The 23,626-nt window shown below is 41.6% G+C and overlaps 1 protein-coding gene across 8 annotated transcripts in view; it reads left to right on the top strand.

Moving 5' to 3' along the window:
• The window catches only part of TJP2 (tight junction protein 2), a 123,804-nt gene extending 100,500 nt beyond the window's left edge, over window positions 1–23,304 (top strand). For 4 of the 8 annotated variants that reach the window (XM_043487126.1, XM_043487125.1, XM_043487124.1 and 1 more), the window contains 12 exons: window positions 3,572–3,680; window positions 4,815–5,025; window positions 5,908–6,095; window positions 6,958–7,053; window positions 7,770–7,849; window positions 8,253–8,463; window positions 15,136–15,236; window positions 16,441–16,653; window positions 17,758–17,868; window positions 19,084–19,413; window positions 20,893–20,978; window positions 22,383–23,304. In XM_043487126.1, coding sequence (XP_043343061.1) covers window positions 3,572–3,680; window positions 4,815–5,025; window positions 5,908–6,095; window positions 6,958–7,053; window positions 7,770–7,849; window positions 8,253–8,463; window positions 15,136–15,236; window positions 16,441–16,653; window positions 17,758–17,868; window positions 19,084–19,413; window positions 20,893–20,978; window positions 22,383–22,548 — 1,902 coding nt within the window. In that variant the 3' untranslated portion in view covers window positions 22,549–23,304. The remainder of the gene's footprint in view (window positions 1–3,571; window positions 3,681–4,814; window positions 5,026–5,907; window positions 6,096–6,957; window positions 7,054–7,769; window positions 7,850–8,252; window positions 8,464–15,135; window positions 15,237–16,440; window positions 16,654–17,757; window positions 17,869–19,083; window positions 19,414–20,892; window positions 20,979–22,382) is intronic. The other 4 variants (XM_043487128.1, XM_043487127.1, XM_043487130.1 and 1 more) reach the window with 2 other exon arrangements.
• The last annotated feature ends 322 nt before the right edge of the window (window positions 23,305–23,626 follow it).

Raw genomic sequence — 23,626 nt, 5'->3', positions numbered from 1 at the left:
ATTTTTATTAGTTTGATTCACAAAACAATTGAGACTTTAACTAAAGGCCAAGGTGGAAGATCTTGCTCATGGTTTTTAGCCGATTCTCCTGCCTGGTTATCACTCTTCAGGCTGTGTGCTGTAACTGAACAAAGGTGAATGTTGCCATCAGATCGTCTGATTTGAATCCTGTCCCAGCTTCATATTAGTTTGTGGCCCTGGCTCCAGCTCTGAGACTCAGGTTTCTGTATCTGTTCAATGTGGATAAGCATACCTGCCTCGCAGGGATCCTGGAGAAATTAGAACAGGTGATACTCAAAAGAGTAGGAGGGTCAGAGTCCCTTCTTTTTCCCAGTGAAAAATAACAAGTTGCTGCCACTCTTTGTCACTTACATCTAAAATTGTTCAGGAAGGGGAACACCTGGTTAATCAAATACTGATACTTTTAAAGCTACTGTGTATGTGTTTGTATAATCTGTTGGTTTAAAAACAACTGATAAGCAATTCCTGCTTTGACATTTTATGAAAAACACACCGTGTGTTTTCTGTTGACTTGAGCCTTAACTTCGAGCATGCTGAGTACCTTGTGATTATAAAAATATAGAATGCTCGGGAGTTGTCTTCACTGGAATTTCTGCTTCTGTAAACTTGCTTTTCTTCTCATGAGTTCCTAGGGGATCTGGTAAGAAGAGCATCTAACCTCAAAGGACAGGGGGAGAAAAGCAGAATTCCCAAGGCAGCAGAGCCCAGAAAGAAGTGGTCCTTTTCCTTCCTGGCCTGTGACCTCATGGTGGTAGTTCAGATTTCATTTCCAGAGCAGATGAAGGGCAGACCTTGACCATGAGGTGCTCTGAAGCTTTCCAGTGACATTCTAGACCCTCTTTGGCTCTAGCCAGGATCCTGGAAGACAAAGTGTACCTGAGTGAACCTCAGGGTACCACATGAGCCTAGGAAACACTGCTTACCAAGTGCTACCGATAAGAATCCCATTCGAGTGCCAGCTCATACCAATTTACTCTTGGGTTGATACCAAAAAAGAAGCATGTGTCCTAAATGATGTGGGGCCACAGGAAGTTAGGAATTTGAAAGCTTTAGCTCCTGAAGGTTCAAGGGTAAAATATTTTCATACCCCGGGGGTGGGAATAGGGTGGCGTGGAGAAAGACTTTCCAAATTGGAAAAAAAAAAGTAAATTCATTTAGAGGCTTGACAGACCTATCTCTAAGTTAAAGACAGAGAGAGTCACTTCCGTGGGTAAAAATTATGATACGAAATGTTTGCTATTTAAGAAAGTATCTTATTTCCTGTTATTACCCTGGCGACAGGGAAGAAACTGTGGGGACCCACGTCTTTTGCAGTAGTCTCATGGGGAGGTCACACAGTAGATGGTCTTTATTCTTAGGCATGAATAAATTTTCTGTTGACTACGAAAGGAGCCCTGCGTTCTGCAAAGAGATGAAAAACCTTGAGCTCGCCTACTGAGGCAGAGAGGTTGTGACACAGTCTTAGTGTAGCTGACACAGAGTCCTCTTCAGGCTCACAACAGACACAGCTGGACCCTGTAGACTATTAAATAGATAACGAAGGAGAATATTTATTGGAGAGGGCTGTACAACCTAACCAAAGTGCTGTCTTGGCCTTTTTTTCCTTTAGTTTGTCTCAGCACTTCTTTTCATCGTCAGATTGAGCATACCAGGGTCCGATACACATATACCAAGCACTTTCTTTTTTTTTTTTTTTTAAGCACTTTCTTCTGTTGTGGGTTTTTAAGTGCAGCTCTTTCTTTTGTAAAGGTGACAACTTGACATGCGGAATGAAAACATGAGTGTGTTGGGTGGCGAATTATGTGCCGTATAAATAACTGAAATAACACATGCTTTAGTGCTTGGGTTACGTGGTATGATTGTCATTTCATTTTCAGAAACTATTAGAGAAGAGGAAAGACAGAAACAAAAAACCTCCTCAGTTTGATTATTAACTGTGTGGATTTTAGCTACCATGTATGCTTTAATTTCAACCATTATAGTGTTTGGCTTGATGGAAAGTCATTCTCAGTTTGTAGAGGTGGACAAGGTCTTCACCCATGCCCTGTGGCTTTGCTTTATTTAAATAAACAAATGCAAGCATGTGCAGTGCATATAAAGACGTATACAGAGCCATGTATAGACACAAATGTAGATCCGCAGATAGCACACAAGAAAGGATTCAATACCAAAGGTCAAATATCCTTAATTCAGAGACAAAGAGATGGAAATGAGCTATCTTAAGTGCTAAATATTGTGTCAAAGTAAAAGTTAACATGATTGGTTTAGTAAATCACCATTTTTAAAGTACCAAGTATAGTTTTAGTCTCATGCCAAGTTTCACTTTTTTTTTTCTTTTCAACATTCTGTTCTTGTATTTATACAGTTATATTTTACAAAGCAGTAATGCAGTTTAGACACAGCCAAGCTGTCTCCAGAGTAGTTACAACACAAGCATGACGCAGAATGTGATGAGATAAACATTCCCAAGGAGAGCCTAGTTAGTGACAACTCCAAGTCCCTGTGTCTACCTACACTTCGAAAAGGGCTAGCTTGGTTGATCTCCCCACATTGAAAACTTCCATGAAAAATAATATGCCTGTTTTCACTTCATTATAAATTCCAACCTTAATTAAATTAGGCTCAATTAATAATTTTTTTTCAGTAGTAAGGCATTACTCTTTGATTAAAAGATTCTACAAGTCTTCAATAATTGAAGAAAGTATTTCAGAGAAATTCTATATCTTCACTTCTGTAATACCTTTTTAAAACATAAGGTACTTTAAAATCATTTTTCCATTTTACTTATGTGTATTTCTGTTTTCAAATGGTTTTCAAGGTACAGAGCAAAGATGTCAAAATGTCTTTTTCTTTGTACCATTTTTGAGTTTTACTCTTTCTAACTTGTCTTCCAAAAGCTATTTACAGTGTACCCTACTTGATCAGCGGTGGATAAACATGGACTTTTTTACCCATTATATGGCAGAAGCTTAAATATAAAAGCCTATACATTAGGTTGATAGTCTACCATGTAAAATTAATGCTCTTCAATTTCAGATGATAGAAGCTATAAGAAAAAGGTAGATTGGGGCAGAATCCTTATTTGCAGGCTTCTATTTGAACTAATTTAAAAAGTAGTAATGCCTTAAGCTGAGCCAGCTTGCTCATTCGCCATAGACCTCACCACTCCCTATTGAATTCTAGTTATTGGATTTGTAATTGTACATTACCTCCCTGGCTACCCGTGCAGGAGACTCAAAGAAGAGAGGGAGACACACACTCCTAGAAATTCTCACCCGATCCAGTGACGGGTCTTTGGTGGAATGACACATTCCTAAGGGGTGGTGGGCAGTGTGGGGAGCAGGAGGGTGTGGTGGTGCCCACAGTCCAGGCTGGGTGCTTGGCGGGCCTCAGCAGGGCACCAAGGGCTTCTTTACTTGTGGGGCCCTGACCGATGCTTCTTTACATAGGCAGGCCCTGATGGAAACAGGTCAAAAGCTCAGGTGGCACCTTTTAAGAAACAACTTCTTTTCTCTTGCTTTGTCTTTTCTGGTTCCCCCTCCTCCATCAGGTGAACACACAGGATTTCAGAGGACTCGTTCGGGAGGATGCTGTTCTGTACCTGTTAGAAATCCCCAAAGGTGAAACGGTGACCATTTTAGCTCAGAGCCGAGCTGATGGTGAGCAGGTTTGGTTTTGAGTTCAGTGGGCGGTAGGGGAGGGAGGTAGCTTGGGACCAGAATAGGCAAATCCAAGTGTTAAAAAATTGACCTATATCTAGGTCATAGGTATGTGGAAAGAATTTGGGTGGCATTTAACTTCCTATGGAAATGGTTTCTATGCACCCACTGAAAGAACTTTACTAGTTGTGTGATTTTGGAATAAAGCTGCTTTTCTGAATCCATCCTTAATTACTGCCTGAAGTTATGATTGAGGTTTTCCATATGACAGATGCAGAGGCCACACCTGCAATTCAGCCCTCACATTAACCCTTATCAGTCTGACAAGTTGATTCACCTTTCCAGGTCTTGTCATCTGTAAAATAGAAGTTAATAGAATCTTCTTGTCTGCTTTAGAGGGTTGATTGGCACCTGTATTAGTCAGGGTTCTCCAGACAAAATGGCACACAGAGAAAGAGAGCTGCTTTTATGAGAAATTGGCTCGCATGGTTATGGTACCTGGCAAGTCCCAAAATCTGCAGGGTGAGTTGGTGAGGTGGAGGCTCCAAGAGAGCTGATGGTTTACTTCCAGTCCAAGTCCAAAGGCTTGAGAACCAAGAGAGCTGATTGTGTACTTGTTGTCTGAAGGTGGACTGGCTCAAGATCCAGGAAGAGCCAGTGTATCTGAGTCTGAAAGCAGGAAAAAAGCTGATGTCACACTTTGAAACCAAAAAGAATTCATTATCTCTTACTCAGAGAAGGATTTACCTTTCTTATCTGTTCAAGTTCAACAGACTAGCTGAAGCCTCCCACATGAGGGAGGGCAGTCTGCTTTCCTCAGTCTACGTGTTAATGTTAACTCATCCAGAAACACCCCCAACAGACATAGTCAGAATAATGTTTGACCAAATGTCTGTGCGTCACATGGCCCAGTCAAGTTGATACAGAAAACTAACCATCACAGCAAAACTCATGAACTTAGTTACTTGTCCTTCTCCCTGTTTGGGCTGTGGTTACCATGGGGCCTGTGTGCTGAGTTCACTAAATGCATGGAAGGTAAAGAGGGTGGTCAGAGCTCAGAGAACCTGATGACCCCTCCAGGAAAGACCCCTGGCCAGGCTGAGCACCGCATGAAATGAGGCTTTTGTCTTTCAGTGTATAGAGACATACTGGCTTGTGGCAGAGGGGATTCATTTTTTATAAGAAGTCACTTTGAATGTGAGAAGGAAACTCCACAGAGCCTGGCCTTCACCAGAGGGGAGGTCTTCCGCGTGGTAGATACACTCTACGATGGCAAACTGGGCCACTGGCTGGCTGTGAGGATCGGAAACGAACTGGAGAAAGGCTTAATCCCCAACAAAAGCAGGTACCTGAGTCCACATGATTCCACACAACCCCCTAAGATTCCCCCCTACACATAAACAACACCCCCACATAAAGGAAGCCCCATATGACTTCGTTCTTTGTCATCATGACCTCTCCCATCATCCACTTCTCATGTATGAAGAGACCTGGGAGAGACGGTGAGTTTGGTTCCATTCCAGAGATGGTGTGGTGGTTCCAGACACCACAATGAAACAAATATTGTAATGAAGCAAGGCACACAAATTTTTTGGTTTCCTGGTGCATATAGGAGTTATGTTTATATTATACTATTAAGTCTATTAATTGTGCACTAGCATTATGTCTAAAAAAGCAAGGTACATACCCTAATTAAAAATACTTTAGTGCCCCCAAAATGCTAACCATCATCTGAACCTTCAGTGATTCATAGTGTTTTTTGCTGGTGGAGAGTTTGAAATTTTGAGAGAAACTGTGACACAGAGGCACAAAGCGAGTGGATGCTGCTGGAAAAATCGCACCAATAGACTTGCTTAATGTAGAGTTGCCACATATCTTTATAATTTGTAAAAAAAAAAAAAAAAAAAAAAGATGCAGGGTCTGCAGAGTCTGATAAAGCAAAGTAGAGTAAGACAGGGCATGTCTGTACACCAGCCTAAGCAGAACAAGCCATGTCAGCGTGTTTATTACTGAGCTACTCCTGGTAGATTTCACGTGCACCCAGCTTTTCTCTGCCTCCATCCGGATGAGAAAGCACCCATGTTTCTCACCCCTGGCATTGCTCATTGTCACGCTGCATCTTCTCTGATCCAAGTCCATAAGCGATAGTGACTGGATTTAGTTAGTGACGCTCACATTTGCGCATTTCCTGACTTAAGAACTTACTTCCCCTGGCTTCTTCTCTCAGAGCGGAACAAATGGCCAGCGTTCAGAATGCCCAGAGAGACACCACCGGGGACAGGGCAGACTTCTGGAGGATGCGCGGCCAGAGATCAGGTGTGAAGAAGAACCTTCGGAAGAGTCGGGAGGACCTGACCGCCGCCGTGACAGTCAGCACCAAGTTCCCAGCCTACGAGAGGGTTCTGCTTCGAGAAGGTGAGGGATCCATGTGGGCCAGGAAATGATCTGACTGGGCTCAGAGCCTCTTTTTCTTCATATTTAAACTTTAATGGTCACGTTCCAATTTATCTATATCTCTTAGGCGAAGTGAGCTGACAGTTGGAATCATATTTCAGCACGAAATAAAACTTAAAAAAACTGACTGTGCAAACTTGTATTTCTACAACCTTGGTTATTTTTTATTTTAATACTACCATTCAGAAGTTTTTATATATTCTATAGAGCAAAGTTTATCTTGAGTAATAGTGAGGGGAATGAATTATAATAAAAGAGAGAGCTTTTACTCTTCAGAAAAGAGCTGGGCTGAATTGGAGATGGAAGAACACACAGTTTCTTTTATTTAGTTGTGTTATCAATGTGTGTGCTTAGTTGTTCCATCATGTCTGACTCTTTGTGGCCCCATGAACTGTATCCTGCCAGGCTCCTCTGTCCATGGTATTCTCTGGGCAAGAATACTGGAATGGGTTGCCATTTCCTTCTCCAGGGGATCTTCCCAACCCAGGGATCAAATTTGGGTCTCATGCGTCTCCTGCATTGGCAGGTAGATTCATTACCACGAGCACCACCTGGGATGTCCACTATTTTGTTATCAATACTCTGTAAAATACATTTGTTTCTTAACAGCTAAAGACTTGGAGGTGTCTTCATGGCTTTTCTTTTTTGTTAATTGAAGTACAGTGGCTGTATAATATGTATGAAATCACAGGTGTACAGTTTTTAAAGATTATACTTCATTTGTAGTTATTATAAAATATTGGCCATATTCCTCATTTTGTAAAATATATCCTTCTAGCTTATTTTACACCTAATTTCATGGCTTTTTCTTTTCTCATTTCAGCTGGTTTCAAGAGACCTGTCGTCTTATTTGGCCCCATAGCAGATATAGCCCTGGAGAAGTTGGCAAATGACTTGCCTGACCTCTTCCAAACTGCTAGTAAGTCTGTCAGTGATACTTTTTCCTCCCTCAACTTTTATTTAGGAAAATCTCTAACCTGCAGAAAAAATAATGAACACCCACATACCCTTCACCTGGAGTCACTTCTCACCAGGTAACATGTTCCATCTATATTCTTCCCCCATAGACACACACATATACACACACACACTTTTTACAGTTTCTGCTGATGAATTTAAAAGTTTTAAGTTGTAGGCTTTATAACACTTCCTACCTCTGTGAATCTCTTAATTCTCCTCCTATACAACCATAATACCATTATCACAACCAGGAGATTTAACATGGATACAATAATGTTATTTTGTATACAGTCCCTTTTTCAAATTTTATCAGTTATCCCAATTATGCTTTTCAAGGTAAATTATTGTTTCTTTTTTAAGTTCGGAATGCAGTACTTTTGATTTTTATATCTTTCTGATCTTCTCCTTTTTCTAAATTATTTTGTGGCATGATATTTTGAACAGTCCAAGCCATTTGTCTCATCGGATGCTCCCTGTTGGCCTGGTCTGTTTCCCTTGGTTAGATTTTGGTGAAACAGGTAGTGTTGGTCCTTCCCATTGCCTCTTATTAGGAGACAGTGAATGTCAGGTTTCCTGTCCTAGTTGATGCTAGGAGAGCGGTACTTGGTTGTCATTGATTTCTAAAATTTTATTCAGTAACCCCCTCCCTGCTTTATTTTTTTTTTCCTTTTGCAGAAACAGAACCAAGAGACGCAGGATCTGAGAAATCCACCGGGGTGGTGCGGTTAAATACCGTGAGACAGATTATTGAACAGGTAAGAAAAGTCACCTGAAGGCCACGCTGTTGGAAAGAATAGGGTCATGGTTTGCTGCAGTCTTTTTAAGAATAGAGTCTGTATTTTAATAATTATTAAATGTTAGTAAGCTGAATATAAATGTAAGCTGTTTCATTGTGTGACAATCAGTTGATGTTCTGTGAACTAATGTATTGATTGTCTCGGAGTTCTGAGTATTATACCAAAAACTTGTTAATTGATTTTCTTAGAAGTTCTCATAGATTGGTAATATTAAAGTGGACCTAATGTGAAGGGAAACGTTTCGGCTTTGTGATACACATGGGCGCATTTTATCTGATGCGACCTTTACTTATTAACACAAACTCTTTGATGCTATTTGGCTTTTACCCATTTACGTCATCTTTCTCCCCATTTCTAACAGGACAAGCATGCACTCCTGGATGTAACGCCTAAGGCTGTGGACCTGTTGAACTATACTCAGTGGTTCCCGATTGTGATCTTTTTCAACCCAGACTCTAGGCAAGGTGTCAAAACTATGAGACAGAGGTTGAATCCATCATCCAACAAAAGTTCTCGAAAGTTATTTGATCAAGCCAACAAGCTTAAAAAAACTTGTGCACATCTTTTCACAGGTAAGTGAAATGTAAAATGTACTCTTTGCTCGAAAGTGAGGAATGAGGAACTGTAGGATGGAAGGAATAGGAAAATAATCTGAATGGAAAATAGTTATCTGAAATTCTGTTTATGACTCCTCAAAAAGGAACTAATCCTATAAAGTGAGTATACTAGACTCATGGTGTTTGTATATTTAACTTTGTAAGTTTGACTGTTTGAACATGATCATAAAGATCCATAATACACAATACCTGGTCATTTTGATGAGGTTCAGATTTTTTGGGTGGGACTACAAGGCTAGTGATTAAGCCTGGCATAACACTGAGTACCCATATCTGTTATGGGCTGTGTCATTCTTCTCTTCTTACTGTCCATGCATACGCTGACTTACAAGGTGATAGGAACTTGGTTTCATTATTTTAAAATGTCTCTGAGATAGCCTTGAATATTCTGGATATTAGATGATATTAAGAATTTCATTAGATGATATACGAATTAGATGATATTAAGCTATTAAGAATTTGGGAGCTTCCCTGGTGGCTCAGACGGTAAAGCATCTGCCTACAATGTGGGAGACCCGGGTTCAATCCCTGGGTCGGGAAGCTCTCCTGGAGAAGGAAATGGCAACTCACTCCAATATTCTTGCCTGGAAAATCCCATGGATGGAGGAACCTGGTAGGCTACAGTCCATGGGGTCACAAAGAGTCGGACACGACTGAGCAACTTCACTTTCACTTTCAAGAATTTATTACTCCTGTGTTTAAGGTGAAAATGATACTGTGATTATGTTAGGTTTGTTTTTAGAAGTTCTCATTTTTAGGCATGTATGGTAAATGAGAGTATTTATGGATGACCTAATATCATATCTGGGATTTGCTTAAATAATCTTCAGTGAGGAGAGTTAGTGTGGCTATAGACCAGACTGGCCAAGAGTTGATAGTTGTTGACACTGGGTGATGCATTCATGATGTATACTCTTCTCTCCACTTTGGTATGTCTAAAGTTTTCCGTAATAGGATATTTTTTAAAATTCCTGAAATGAAGACCTACTGCTGCTATTATTCATGAAAGTAAAATGATTTAAGAATGTGATCTTTTTAGTAACTGAATGTGTGCACTACCTAAAAATACGACTACTACTGTGAATGTGGTATAATTAAGGGTTTAAAAGGGTTGCATGAAGTTTTTGGTCATGCAGTTTAAAGGAAGCCACATGTAGCAACTGTGTGGATATAATTAATATCCTTAGGATAACGATAGCTCTGTGAATTTGGGCTTCCCTTATAGCTCAGTTGGGAAAGAATCTGCCTGCAATGCAGGAGACCCGCGTTCGATTCCTGGGTCGGGAAGATCCCCTGGAGAAGGAAATGGCAACCCACTCCAGTATTCTTGCCTGGAGAATCTCATCAACAGGGGAGTCTAGTGGGCTACAGTCCTTGGGGTTGCAAAAGTCAGACATGACTTAGTAACTAAACTGAGTTCAGCACCAGTCATCATCAACCTGTGCCGCTCTTAACTTATCTGACACTGGGAAGGGGAGGGAAGGGGAGAGTGGGAATGAATGTCTCCATTAGACCCTTGTTTTCTTGTTACTGGCTTTTCTTATTAAAGAGTGAGATGCACTACGTACCACTATGGTGAAGTGCTCTAACTGAGAGGTCATCTAACCAAACGCAAAGAAGGAAGTGGTGCTTCATAAACTGGATTTTTGTGAATGTAGAGTCAAGATTAAGCTTGTGCTTTTGGTATGTTCATATATGATCTTCCCTTTGTTTTACTGCTACTACTGGAATTATTATTATCATTACTGTTTTTATTACAGCAATAGCTAACAGTGGTACAGCCTTTCACGGGTGCTGTCTTCTTAGGCCATAGGAAAGGCCAGGTGATTTCTGCATGGTCACACATTAGTGTATGGCTGAGCCCAGACTAACACTGTGGTGTCTCTGACTGTGTGTCCAATATTCTATATACTTCACAGCACAGGCGTATTATCCTAATGAATGGGGTCTTATGTTGCCATTCCTCCGTTTAACAGATAATTCATTGAACTTGAGGTCCGTGTGATTGTGATGCATGTTAAATCTACGCCCACTTCATTTCCCCCCACCTCCTTATCTTTGTGTAAATCCATTGAATGGCTAGGGGCTTCCCTCAGAGAGTTGAATTTAGGATTCATGTGAGGATCTGAGATAGGAGGCGGGGAAATAATGAGCTGTAGAGGAAGAGCCAGGCTGAGGGAGGCTAGACGCTGGCCACTTCATTGGTCTGCCTTTGAGTCAGCCTCATTTGCTGACTCAGTCTTCAGGATAGGTGGAGCAGGGTGCTGAGTAACTTAAAAAGGATGGCCTTTTTCGGCCTTTTCCAGAGGCTTAGTTTAACTCTTGAAACTCTGTGGATGGCCCCACTGAGCACTTTATATGCCCTGTGTCTCAACCTGGCCAGGTTGTGACTTGATGGTGTACGCCAAGGCCAGAATCCAAGATTTTTTTTTTTAATGATTTTTAATTAATGGCATTTATGGCATTAAAATGAATTAATAGGGGCTTCCCAGGTGGTGCTAGTGGTAGAGAATCTGCCCGCTGGTGCAGGAAATGCAAGAGATGCAGGTTTGATCCCTGGGTCAGGGAGATCCCCTGGAGGAGGAAGTGGCAACCTGCTCCAGTGTTCTTGCCTGGGAAATCCCATGAACAGAGGAGCCTGGCAGAGTCCACGGGGTCACAAAGAGTTAGACATGACTGAGCGACTAACAGAACAACAACTAAGCAACAAGAATCAGATTTACATTGGTGACAACAGTCATCAAGCAATCCCTTCACACACACAATGAATTAATTAGTGGGGAAAATAGAGCTGTGATGAACAGTAATTCAAAATCAAGGCTTATGTTGCAGGTGGATTAACAAACTCGATGAATATCTTTCTTGTTTCCTTGTTGCACAGTAATGAGAAAATCCCATTTTCCATAGATGAGTATTTAAATTTGACAGTATTTAAATGACTCTCCTTGAAATTACTATGTAATAAAAGTGATTGAGTAGGAGAACTGAAGATCTGTAAACAGTGTCTTGATAAATTGTTAATATTTCAGATGTAGGACAAATCAGGGCTTAGTGTGATATTAATAGTAGCTGGTTACAAGAAAAACTAGCATTGCTGGTTCTTGTTGGTTTACTTTTTTTGTACTGTTATGCATAATATTATGTCTTGCTCATTTTTGAAAGGTATAAATTATTTTGTCTTTTGTATTTTAACATATATATCCGTTACTGTTTTTACAATATAATGAAATACCTTTTACCTAAAATATAAAAATTTAAAAAATTAAAGCAAAATGACTCTTCTTGCAAATTCAAGCTCCTTCTCAATTATGCAGAGATGACAAGGGAAACTTTATTCTGAGATTTGCCCAAAAGCAAGTTAACTTGTCAATGTAAATTAAAATGTTAGGCTTCCCAACCTTCCCCCATCACTTTAAAAAATTTACTGTGGAATAATACGTTTTGCATGCACATGTTACAAAAGCTATTTTTTAAAACATGAAGTTTACATTACATATTTTCTTGGAATTGTTGAACATGTTTTGCTAAAGCAGTCAGTTCGTGATTTAAAGACCACAGGAATGGAATTGTGGACTTAGAGATCCATGCAGAGCCATCCTTTGTGTGAAATTGTGGGATTTTTAAAGTACCACAGTATGTTCCAGCACTTTTATCAGTTTCCCAGATTTCATTGATATGAAATTTGTAATTTACAGATCATTACTTTAATTACATTAATTTGCAATTAATGTATAATGCAGTCCTAAGACTTTGGAAGTGGTGAATAAATGCTATTCATTAGTGATACTATTTTATACTTTTTCAAAATCCTTGTTACATATTATAAACCTTTTTCTTTGCCATAATACAGTGTTTGAGACAGAGAAGGCAGTGGCACCCCACTCCAGTACTCTTGCCTGAAAAATCCCATGAACGGAGGAGCCTGGTAGGCTGCTGTCCATGGGGTCGCTAAGAGTCGGACACGACTGAGCAACTTCACTTTCACTTTTCACTTCCATGCATTGGAGAAGGAAATGGCAACCCACTCCAGTGTTCTTGCCTGGAGAACCCCAGGGACAGAGGAGCCTGGTGGGCTGTTGTCTACGGGGTCACACAGAGTTGGACTGAAGCGACTTAGCAGCAGCAGAAGCAGCAGTGTTGGAGAAAGCCTAGTGGGGAGGAGTGAATTTTGTACCAGTTAAAAATATCCAAACTGCAATAGGCAATTCTTGATTTCCCAAGGATATGTAGGGACACTGAGGACCACAGGAAGCAGACGGAAGTTGCCACCCTCCCTGGCTGGGCACCTTGGTTGATTTCTCTCCATTTAGAGTCCCTCTAAATGGTAGCCCTGAATAGCATTTTTAAATTTAATTTATATACCCTATAATTCACCCGATTTAAGCATGCAGGTCAGTAGTTTTTAGTGTATTCAGAGATGTACAGCCATCACTACCACCCATTTTGGAACTGCTCTATCACCTGGAGAGGAACCTCACACCGTGACAGTCACTTCTGATCCTGCTCACCCCCCAGCCTCACGTGTCGCCGTTGTCGCCTTGTGCGCCCCAGCCTCCTTGGTTGTGGAAGGAGGAGCCGCGCCGAGCGCACCCGCGCCTGGGCTGGCAGTGGATGCCCTCAGAAGCCCAGGACTCCCGGCCGTGATGGAGCCTGAAGGAAGCTCCTTCTAGTATTTCGCTTTCTGGAGTTTGAGAGGTGTATCTAGTCTATCCAAGGGAGCATGAGTCTAGTCCAGAGGTTGGAAATGACAGGCGGTAACCTGATGGCTTGTAGTCAAAGAATCTGAGAAACCTAAAGAGTAAAAGTCAACAGTAAACCAAAGGAACTTGATTCTAAGAGAAAGGAAGGCAGCATCATGGCTGTGCTCCCACCTCTTAAAGAGAGGTAAAGTGCATGATTTGAATGCTACCAACTCAGTTAGAAATGACTGTTTTTTCTTTTTTTCCACACAGTAGATGTCAATGTGAATTCAGTAAGAGGCTTCTGGCTTGTTTCATTTTATCAGGGGGCATGAACATATTTTCTGCATTTTACAAATGGCCCTTTTAACTTAAGGTTTTCCTCATGATAAATACAAACTGTACTTATCTTAGACAACTTCAGCATAAAGCTCAAAAAGGTAGCTGAACATTCTGTATACATTTAGTGGAGATCACTCATTTTGTCCCTGGGGTGCCCAATGTCACTTTTGTTACCAAGAGGACAGTCATCTTTACAAGATACTATGACAAGGCTTCCCAGATGGCACTAGTGGTAAAGAACCCGCCAGCCAATGTAGGAGATGCTGGAGATGTAAGTTTGATCCCTCGGTTGGGGATGAACCCACTCCAGTATTCTTGCCCGGAGAATTCCATGGACAGAGGAGTCTGGCAGGCCACAGTCCATGGGGTCACAAAGAGTCGGACACAACTAAGTGACTAACACACACACACATGATAAGGGTACAAAAATCCAAGGAAACAAGGTTGATTTTCTTTTAGTTGTCCCAGGTATCAGTTTATTCTAATACTATAAATAATTAATAGCCCAGGAAATTGTCAGCTTGTTCAGGATTTTCCAAGGTCAATGCTGAGACTTTTTAAATGAAAGAATGCTGTATGTTACTGGGAAGAAAATCTTGAAGCAAATTGCTTACAAAATTTGCTTTCTGGTTCTTTGGAGTTATTTATAGAGAAGTATGCAGATTACAGGATAGGTGGAGCAGGCTGCCTAACAACTTTCAGCAACAAGATCCAGTTTTCTTTTGGGTGACACATAATGGCCTTAATAATAGGCCATGATGATGTAGCTCTAAAAAGTACTGATTTACTTGGAGTTTGATCATTGTAGGTCCAAAGTATTGCTGAAGAATGATCACATGTATTTTACTGGTTGGTATTTTACCCTGGTGCTCCAAATTCATGTTTCAGATGGGCTGAGTCACGCAGTGGCTGAAGCCATAAGCTCTAAAAGCAGACTTCTGAGTTTGCATCCAGGCTTTTCCACTTGCTTGGTGTGAGGCCTTAGACTAGTTACTTTCACTTCTGTGCCTCAGTTTTTCATCTATAGAATGGGGATGGTGGCAACACCCACCTTGCAAGGTTTGTTTAAGCATAAAATGAACTAATCCATGTAACGTATTTAGGAAAGTGCTTGGTCAGTCTTAGTAAGTGCTATTATGTAGGATGCATTTTTTTCAGAATAGAAAATGTATGTCCCATGAATACACACCTGTAGAGTTTGCTTAGTCTGTATCTATATTCTGAAATGTTTAAGCCTATCAAAATGACATACATTTAGTTTTTTATTGGAGATAAACAGTACATTGGTATATATTTTTCTTTTACTGTTCACGTCTATATATTGATTTTTTAAATACATACTTTTATATTTTATTTAGATGTGTTATTGTTGCTCCCGAAAGCACACTCTTTAAAAATGTATTTTTTTAATTTGTTTTTTAATTGGAAGAAAATTGCTTCACTGTGTTGAGTTGGTTTCTGCCATATAACAACATGAATCAGTTATGATTTTATATATGTATGTGTGTGTGTGTGTGTGAAACATGACAAGTTAGGGTAAGTATGTCCAATAAGTTTTCTAATAAACGTGAAATTGAGGCACACCTTTTGGTTTACGTTTCTGTAGCTACAATCAACCTCAATTCAGCCAACGACAGCTGGTTTGGCAGCTTGAAAGACACGATTCAGCATCAGCAAGGAGAAGCAGTCTGGGTCTCCGAAGGAAAGGTATGTGACACAGATGCTCTGCTGCGAGGTGAGAGTCTGTGTTCTGAATTTTTTTCTCACGAGGGTAGTGAATGTAGTAAAAACCATGCACATTTTGAGTGATCTCAACATACCCTTCAATTGTTCAAAAATTTGTAAATTCTCTGAAAAAGTAGTAAAACGAAGGGACTTTTACAAGAAAAGCAGATGGGACACATGCGGCCCTACATTCACTTCCCTTTTGCTTTTAATGTAGTAACTAGTGTTGTGTTCCAAGCACACTAATCAGAGCTTACAAGACCTTGTGCTGAACTCTGCAACTTATTACCAGGGGCCTGGGAAGCCCAGAGTGGAGATGAGGGGTTAGGTTGAGGGTGTGGAGAACATAGTTAAAAATTAACAGAAGGAAGAAAAGCTAATGGAGTTGGAATCGTTGTGTTAGAAAGAAGGTTGGCAGAGGATGAGTTCTAGGGATTTGAGTAGGTGATGAGAGAGCGCTAGAATCTGGTATAGGCTCCTAACCTTGGCTCACTTCTCATCTGTGGAGGAAGTTCCCACAGCCCTACTGCAGGGGGGAAGCAGAGAAATTATAGAATTCCCTGTGGTACTAGGAGCCCTTGGTGCTAGTATTCTGTGGTCCAGCTGATTTGAGGTCATTTGTGAGACATTCAAGGTGCGATTTTGTTGCGTAAGTGCCTCTATTATCAATTAATGGTTGAGTCCTAGCCCTGCCCTTTAGGAACTGCATGTTCAGTCAGAGTATCTAGCATGTGCTGACTGCTTACGCCCGCTGCAGCTCTGTGCTAGCCTCTGTGGTGAGAACAGGCTGAGCACGATGGAGCTTCTGCCTTCAAGGATTTGAGAATCTCGTGGGTGAGTGGAGAGGCATTACAGCTCCAGACAGCATGCACTTATCGCTGGGAGACCAGTTCAACAGAAAAAACTGGAGGGGAGCCAGATTCTAGAAGAAAAGTGCACAATGTGAGGAAGCCTGATGGATGGTGGCAAGGAGAGATAGGGTGGAGGGTTTCTAATTTAAGTCTCTACACACAAAATTTACATAGTCATTTAAAGCCAAGTGATTTCAGGAAGATAAAGGTGAACTTCCTTTTCTCGAACAAGTCAAGGTTTCAGTCCCTTGGCTGTGCCCTTGGGAATTTTCTTGAGTCCTCAATCCCAGGAGCCATGTCAGATCCCACTGACCCTCCGAAACAAATTCCTCTAGATGGAAGGGATGGATGATGATCCCGAAGACCGCATGTCCTACTTAACCGCCATGGGCGCGGACTATCTGAGTTGCGACAGCCGCCTCATCAGTGACTTTGAAGACACCGACGGTGAAGGAGGCGCCTACACTGACAATGAGCTGGATGAGCCAGCCGAGGAGCCGCTGGTGTCTTCCATCACCCGCTCCTCGGAGCCGGTGCAGCACGAGGAGGTGAGGCGAGGCAGGCCTGGGCAGCAAAAGGAGGTTCTGGTGTTTCACTCGAATTACTCTGGCCAACAGCTTATTCAGGGTGCTGAGGCAGGTATTCCTAAGGGTTGGAGTGGTTGATGTCTAGGGAGCCTCCCATTCCAAGCTAATGCCTGTGTGCTTTGGATGTGGTCCAGAGGGGAGTGGGGCAGGAACCAACTGCTGGGAGAGGTTGAGTGATTGGCACTCACCCCACAGATGCCCCTGGGCATGACGTCATGATGTGAGGCCAGCTGTCCAAATTACCAGTGGGGCATTACTTTTAAATACAGTATTGTTGTATTTACTTGTAACCTTTGATTAGGTCTCTCTCTGTACTCTTAGGTGTCTGTGCTTTTTCTTCTCCACCCTACCTTTAACCTTTCTAATCTTGCCAAAACTCCTGAGTGTTTCCCCATCAGTTTCCTTCTCTTTTGTATTTCAGTTTTTTAATTGAGTTTATTGATTAATTATATGCCTGATGTCACGTACTATGCATCCACTGGCCAGTGAGTAGACTGCTTCTGCGATTCTAGAAATCACATTGCTAGCACTAAGTTAGGACCAGAGCAGTTACTGGTTGCACCTCAGAGAACACTGGGATAATGACCTTTGCAGACAAGAGTCTCCATATATTTGGATTTCTGTGGACTTCTCTTCAGCAGTTTAGGTTGTTTCAGTGAATTTTATTCTTTATGATATAGAAGGACCAAATATATAAGTTGAAAGGAGGAACAATTCACCATGACCAAAAAGAAAAATTAGTATATACTGTCAGACAAGTTGTAAAGAATAAAATATTAACAGCTATTAGTGAGAAAACTTTTCGAAAACCTCTTGTTTTCTTACTGTAAAGGGAGAGATGAGCTAGTTTTGGGAAAAATATACCTTAAGCACTTGCTAATGGGAGAGTATACCAGGTATCTGCCTTTTCAGTAAAGAAGCACTGGATCAGTAGCTCAAATTACACACATTAGGAACCTAAACATCTTAATTTCCCCAAGTTTGAAGAACTCCAGCAAAGAAGACCAGTGCTCTCTTCTTCCTGCTGGGATGTTCTTGTTGTGAATGAACCTTTATGTCTTGTAGAGCATAAGGAAACCCAGCCCAGAGCCACGAGCTCAGATGAGGAGGGCTGCTAGCAGAGATCAACTTAGGGACAATAGCCCGCCCCCGGCATTCAAGCCAGAGCCGCCCAAGGTACGTGGCTGGGAAGCCCAGGATGGGAAGGAGGAAGAAACACATTGAGCTCACCTGGAGCTCCTGCGTAGCCAGGGCAGAGCATGCCCAATAAGGTGGCGCTGGATTATGGTTTTGACCAACTGGGTTCTCTATTGGAGCCTATCTTTTGGGTGAATCCAAAAAATTAAGAAATGGCAAAAAAAGTAAAATGGAAAGGCAGTTTTAGAAGAGGGTACAATGTTAGGACTGTTGGTGTTTGTTTCCTTTTGTTTTTTATTTGTTTGTTTATATAGAAAGAATAAAAGTTGGATGAATACTGCATGCCCAGAATCACCTGTCAATAGAATCTGTTTTTCTTCTTCTATCCAATTAAATTTTTCTGCCCATAATCTGATTTAGATCCACCTGAAAAAATCCTCCCTGATGACTTGCTAAAGAAAACAATCACCACTATTGTTTACAATGCCTCTCATTATGAGGACAGTTTATTTTTTAAATAAACCATTGTCCAGAAAAGAACCAATGTGAGAACACATGTCATATGATTTTTCACCCCTCTCTGAATCACAGCTATAACTATATATACGCTTTCCCTTGGAACCCAGTAAAGTTTCTCTTCCTAACTCAGTGCTTTAGATAAGAAGAAAGTAATAATTCATTGTGAGCTTTCAGAGGTAATTGGTGACCTAATAATATAGATGAGTGAAAGTTTACAAGTGGCCTAGGATGGAAGTATGAAAACAAAGTGGCCATCAGCATGATATTCTCCCTCACCGCTCCCCACCCCAGTTTCCTCACTTCTGGGTGGACCTCTGGGGACCACCCACGTCCCCACGTCCACGTGGACCAAGGCACGTCCCCTCAGCACGGTGTGAACTCGGGAGCCACTCTTCCATCCTGAAACCTGACTTGTTTTGAGGTCCTCTCTAAGATTCAAATCTCCTCTAGGACAGAGTTAGGTCTGATCCACCTCTAGCACTTGCAGGCCTCCCAGCACATCCCCAGCACCCTCTTGGTTTTTTCGAGCACTTAATACTCTTCTGTAGGGAGTGAGGTAGGGCTCTGGATGCCAGGTCTTGGCCATGTACCTTGTCGTATTTGATTCCTTGTTGAAGTGGAATTTGTTGACCACCTTTGGAAACTGATCAGGAAATGGAGTGTATTAAATCACTAATAGAGATTTGAAAATAAACTGAAAGCTCAAGGTTAAAACTATGTCATTGCTCTCTGCAGGCCAAAACCCAAAACAGAGAAGAATCTTTTGACTTCTCCAGATCTTATGAATACAAGTCAAACCCCTCAGCCGCTGCTGGTAACGAAATTCCAGGGGCATCTACCAAAGGTTGTCCTCCTCCTATTGCAGCGAAACCCACTTTTGGACGGCCTGTACTGAAGCCCTCCACTCCCGTCCCTCCCCCAGAGAGTGAGGAGGCGGGAGAGGGCAGTGAGGAGCAGCACAATGCTCCCAAGTCTGTCCTGGGCAAAGTAAAAATATTTGAGAAGATGGATCACAAGGCAAGGTTACAGAGAATGCAAGAGCTCCAAGAAGCACAGAATGCAAGGGTAATTGTTTTCAATCACTGGGTCATTTTAGTGTGTCAGCAATAGGATTTTAAAGAAGTTTCATCGCAGTGTGATGATTTACAGTCCTTTTGCCACTGCCACAAACATGAAAGAGTATGTTGACATGCGTGATACAAAGGCACATCCTATGGGTGTCTCATTTTCAGATTGCCAGCTATTAGCACATCCCTTTTTCTTCCAGTCAAGAAAACCTGACATTGCAGGTGAATAGGATTCTACTCTTTGTGCTTCAGAACTTTATATTGGGTTCTGGAATAGGAAAGCGTAACAAGAGATTCTGTGGCCTCTTCAAAATTATTTTTCACTGTAACATTTGTTAAGTAAAGGTTTCTGGAGCGTTTCGGCCCAGTGGTTATGGGAGTTTTCTTCATTTAAATTTGTCACAACAATTGTAGTGCTTCTGGGCCTTTTTCTTTTTTAGAGGGGGAAGGTAAGGGAAAAGAAGGATTTATTACCTGCAGCAAGTAAGGAGACCACGAGGGATGTTTTCCCAAAGCAGAGTCTCCCTGAACTGCAAATTTGGGGAGGTTTAAGACTAAGGCTCTATGCATATTCATAAGGGGGCTTGAGCAGAGAAGACTGCAGCATGGAATTGGAACAGAGGTTGACAGAGTCCAGTCTGTAGTTGATTGAAGTCAGGAGGGTCCACATAATTCCATCCTCCAACTGTGGGGGGGCCTTAGTTCCTGGTGTCAGGACTTACTGGAACTCAGGTTCCTTATATCTCACTGCAGAAAGAATTCAGTGAGAGACAAAGTAATTAGTAATAAAGTGGATGTATTTAGAGAGATACATTCCACAGACAGAATGCAGTCTGTCTCAAAAGGCAAGAGTGGCCCTGGGAGAAGCATACACTATGGGCAGAGTGTGGGCCGTCCCAGAAGGCAGGAGATGACCCACGCTCTTTTTCTTTTTTGCTTCTTTTGGTGATAAAATATACATGGAACTTACCATCTTTAACATTTTTAAGTGTTTGGTGGCATTAGTATATTCACATTTTTGTGTAACCATCTCTATCATTGGTCTCTAGAATTTTGTCATCCTCCCCAACTAAAACTCTGTGTATATTAATTATTCCTCATTTTCCCCTCCTCCAGCCCCTTAACCACCATTCTATTTTCTGTCTCTATGAATTTGACAGCTCAGGAGCCTCACAGAAGTGGAATCATACAATATGTGTCTTTTTTGTGGCTGATTTATTTCACTTAGCATAGTGTCCTGAAGGTTCAACCATGTTGTAGCATGTGGCAGACTTTCATTAGTTTTAAACACTTTTCCTATTTGACATTTACCACTAGGCATCACATACAACCCTGGAAACTAGAGGTTTGCTTCTATTTTTCATCTTCTCGGTTAAAATGGGATTGGAGAATGGAACCAGCAGGAAATGAGCAAGCTGACTGGCTAGTCATTCATCCCTTCCCTCTTGTTCTTTTTTTACCCCCGTAATCTCCACAGATTGAAATTGCTCAGAAGCATCCTGATATCTATGCAGTTCCAGTCAAAACACACAAGCCGGACCCTGGCCCACCCCAGTACACAAGGTAAGGGCTGCTCTGAGGGTATAGGTCTGAAAAAGAGACTTGTGTAGGACTTTGATGCTTAAGGATTTTTTTTCACCTACATTTCAAAGTAACAAAGTTTGTGTTTTTTTTTCCTCCTGGTAAACTGTTTACTTATTCAGTCAATTTTAATTATAAAGACCATAGAGTCAAACTTTTTTGGTAGTGTTGATTGTGTGCTAACACTAAGACAATGTTGTTGTTGTTTAGTCGCTCAATCATGTCCGACTCTTTGGGACCCCATGGACTGTTGCCCACTAGTCTTTTCTGTCGATGGAGTTCTCCAGGCAAGAATGCTGGAGTGGGTTGCCATTTCCTTCTCCAACACAGTATAATCACTGACAATCCAAGTCAGTCCCATTTAGACCCATTGGAGCCATGTCTGTGCGTGCTAAGTCGCTTCAGTCGTGTCCAACTCTTTGCAACCCTATGGACTGTAGCCCACTAGGCTCCTCTGTCCATGGGATTCTTCATGCAAGAATACTGGAGTGGGTTGCCATGCCCTCCTCCAGGGGATCTTCCCCACCCAGGGATCAAACCAACATCTCTTGCAGCTTCTGCATTGCAGGTGGATTCTTTACTACTGAGCCAGCGGGGAAATTCAGTTGGAGCCACAGATGCGTTAAATTGTGTTAGGATAGTGCATAAGCAAAATTCCTGGGGTTTAGATGCCAGTTGTTTCACCGTTAATATTTTCTAGCTGTTGGCCAACAAGTTCAGTAATCCTTTTGCGTCACTTAGCCAAGTCAGGCTGTGTGTGAGCTGTGGTCTGAGGGAAAGGGAACATCAATTGACTGGTGTTGGTAGGATGCCTTATTTTTAAAGTGCTGCATAAGCAGTAGTGATTATCACAGTGTCTTCCTGTTGAGGTTTTACACTGGATCATTTCTTGCATCCGAGAATAGGAAACAAAATCACATTTTCTTGCAGCTATTCTGACTGCAAACTGGAGTCTAGTTTTACAGCTATAGAAAATTAGAGGCAAGTTTCTTGTTTACCAGTCAAATAGTGGCACAGCTGACCAGGAGGCCCCAGCAACAGAGGGGACTTGGTATAATTGACTAAAACTGGTGAAGAACTCGCTCTGCTTGTGAACTTTTAACCAGTGATCTCAGGAAGGCACCCTCATCGGGCTGGAGGGTTCTTAGGTCAGAGTATGTGTCTGTCTTCCCCACTCGCTACTTGAGTGGGTATCGGCCTTGACCTGTGATTCCTGTCCTCAATTCCACCACTCTGTGAACCAGGAGTGGGGCCAGGAGTGCCCTGGTTTGTCAGCAGAGGGTGACTCAGGTAAGTCATCCGTCGTGGGCAGTGGCCCACGGCATGCAGCACGGACGGGCAGGGAGGCCCGAGCTTTGGTTGCACATAACCCTCTCTCTTTGTTAGTTCCAGGCCCCCCGAGCCACAGAAAGGCCCTGCCAGACTTTATCAGGATCCCAGAGGAAGCTATGGCAGTGATGCTGAGGAGGAGGAATACCGGCAGCAGCTGTCAGAACACTCGAGGCGCGGTTATTATGGCCAGGCTTCCCGATACCGGGACACGGAATTATAATGCCGGGGTTTTGCCTCCTGTGTGCTATGCGGGAACAGCACTCCCACCAAGCCAGGGAGGATGGCTTTTTCCAGTTTCAGCGCACTTTGGCGATGGCGGGGCACCTCCTGGGGAGCCCAGGGGACTGAGTCTGGGGAATTGAGGGCTTTGGGCTCAGAATTAAGAGAAATACTACAGTCTGATACTGTTACCTGCTTCCACGGACCAAAAGCTGTATTAATTCTGTTTGCGTATTTTTAACATGTATATTAAGAAAATGATAACTATTTTTCCTTATTAATAGCTGCCTTCCAGGACTGTTTCAATGAGAGACAGAATGTGAAAAAGATAAAAAATACTGTCGGACTCAAAACTAAATTCAAAGAAGTATTTTATTACAATTCTTTAAGTGCCTTTGATGAGAAGTGTCTTCAATTTTCTTCCTTTGAAGCTTTGCAAAGCCATAATGGACTAAAATATTTTGACTAAATTTTTATACCTGTTTCAGAGCTACGGTTTTCTCTGCACTATCATCTTTTTAAGGCATTTGTCTTTGTAATATTTTCCTTAAATTCTGACTGTATATTATAATATCTATACTTGGTAGTTTGGCTACCAGTGCGAAATAGCTTGAAGACTGAGAAGTTAATATAGAAATATTTTGTCTGTTTAAAATCATGTGCTCCACAAAAGTATAAAAGTGCATTTCCAAAAATGTGTATATTGACAGCAGCCAGTTTTATAATTTAATAAAAAGGAGGACATTGCAATCAATAACGTGCTTAGTGGTGAATTTCTATGTTGCTTCCTGTGTTAAAGTGCATCTTTTATTTCAGTTACTGATCATGAAAATGAGGACATAATAATTGCAGATTCATAATGTGTGCTTTGACCATTGCTGCCTAAATAGGATAGTTCTACTATTGTTGGCCATTTGGATTATTTCCATTTTTTTTTCTTTTAATATGAAATGCACCTTTTTATATATAATCCATTTTTAATATATCAATGATCAGCATTTTAATCCTTCACAGCAGATAGGTTCTCTGAAATGGAATTACTGGGTGAAAGCAGAGGAACGTTTTTAAGGCTCTTGATA

The sequence above is a fragment of the Cervus canadensis genome, chromosome 14, assembly GCF_019320065.1.
Source record: "Cervus canadensis isolate Bull #8, Minnesota chromosome 14, ASM1932006v1, whole genome shotgun sequence".
Classification (NCBI taxonomy): Eukaryota; Metazoa; Chordata; class Mammalia; order Artiodactyla; family Cervidae; genus Cervus; species Cervus canadensis.
This window is presented reverse-complemented; position numbering and strand designations above follow the sequence as displayed.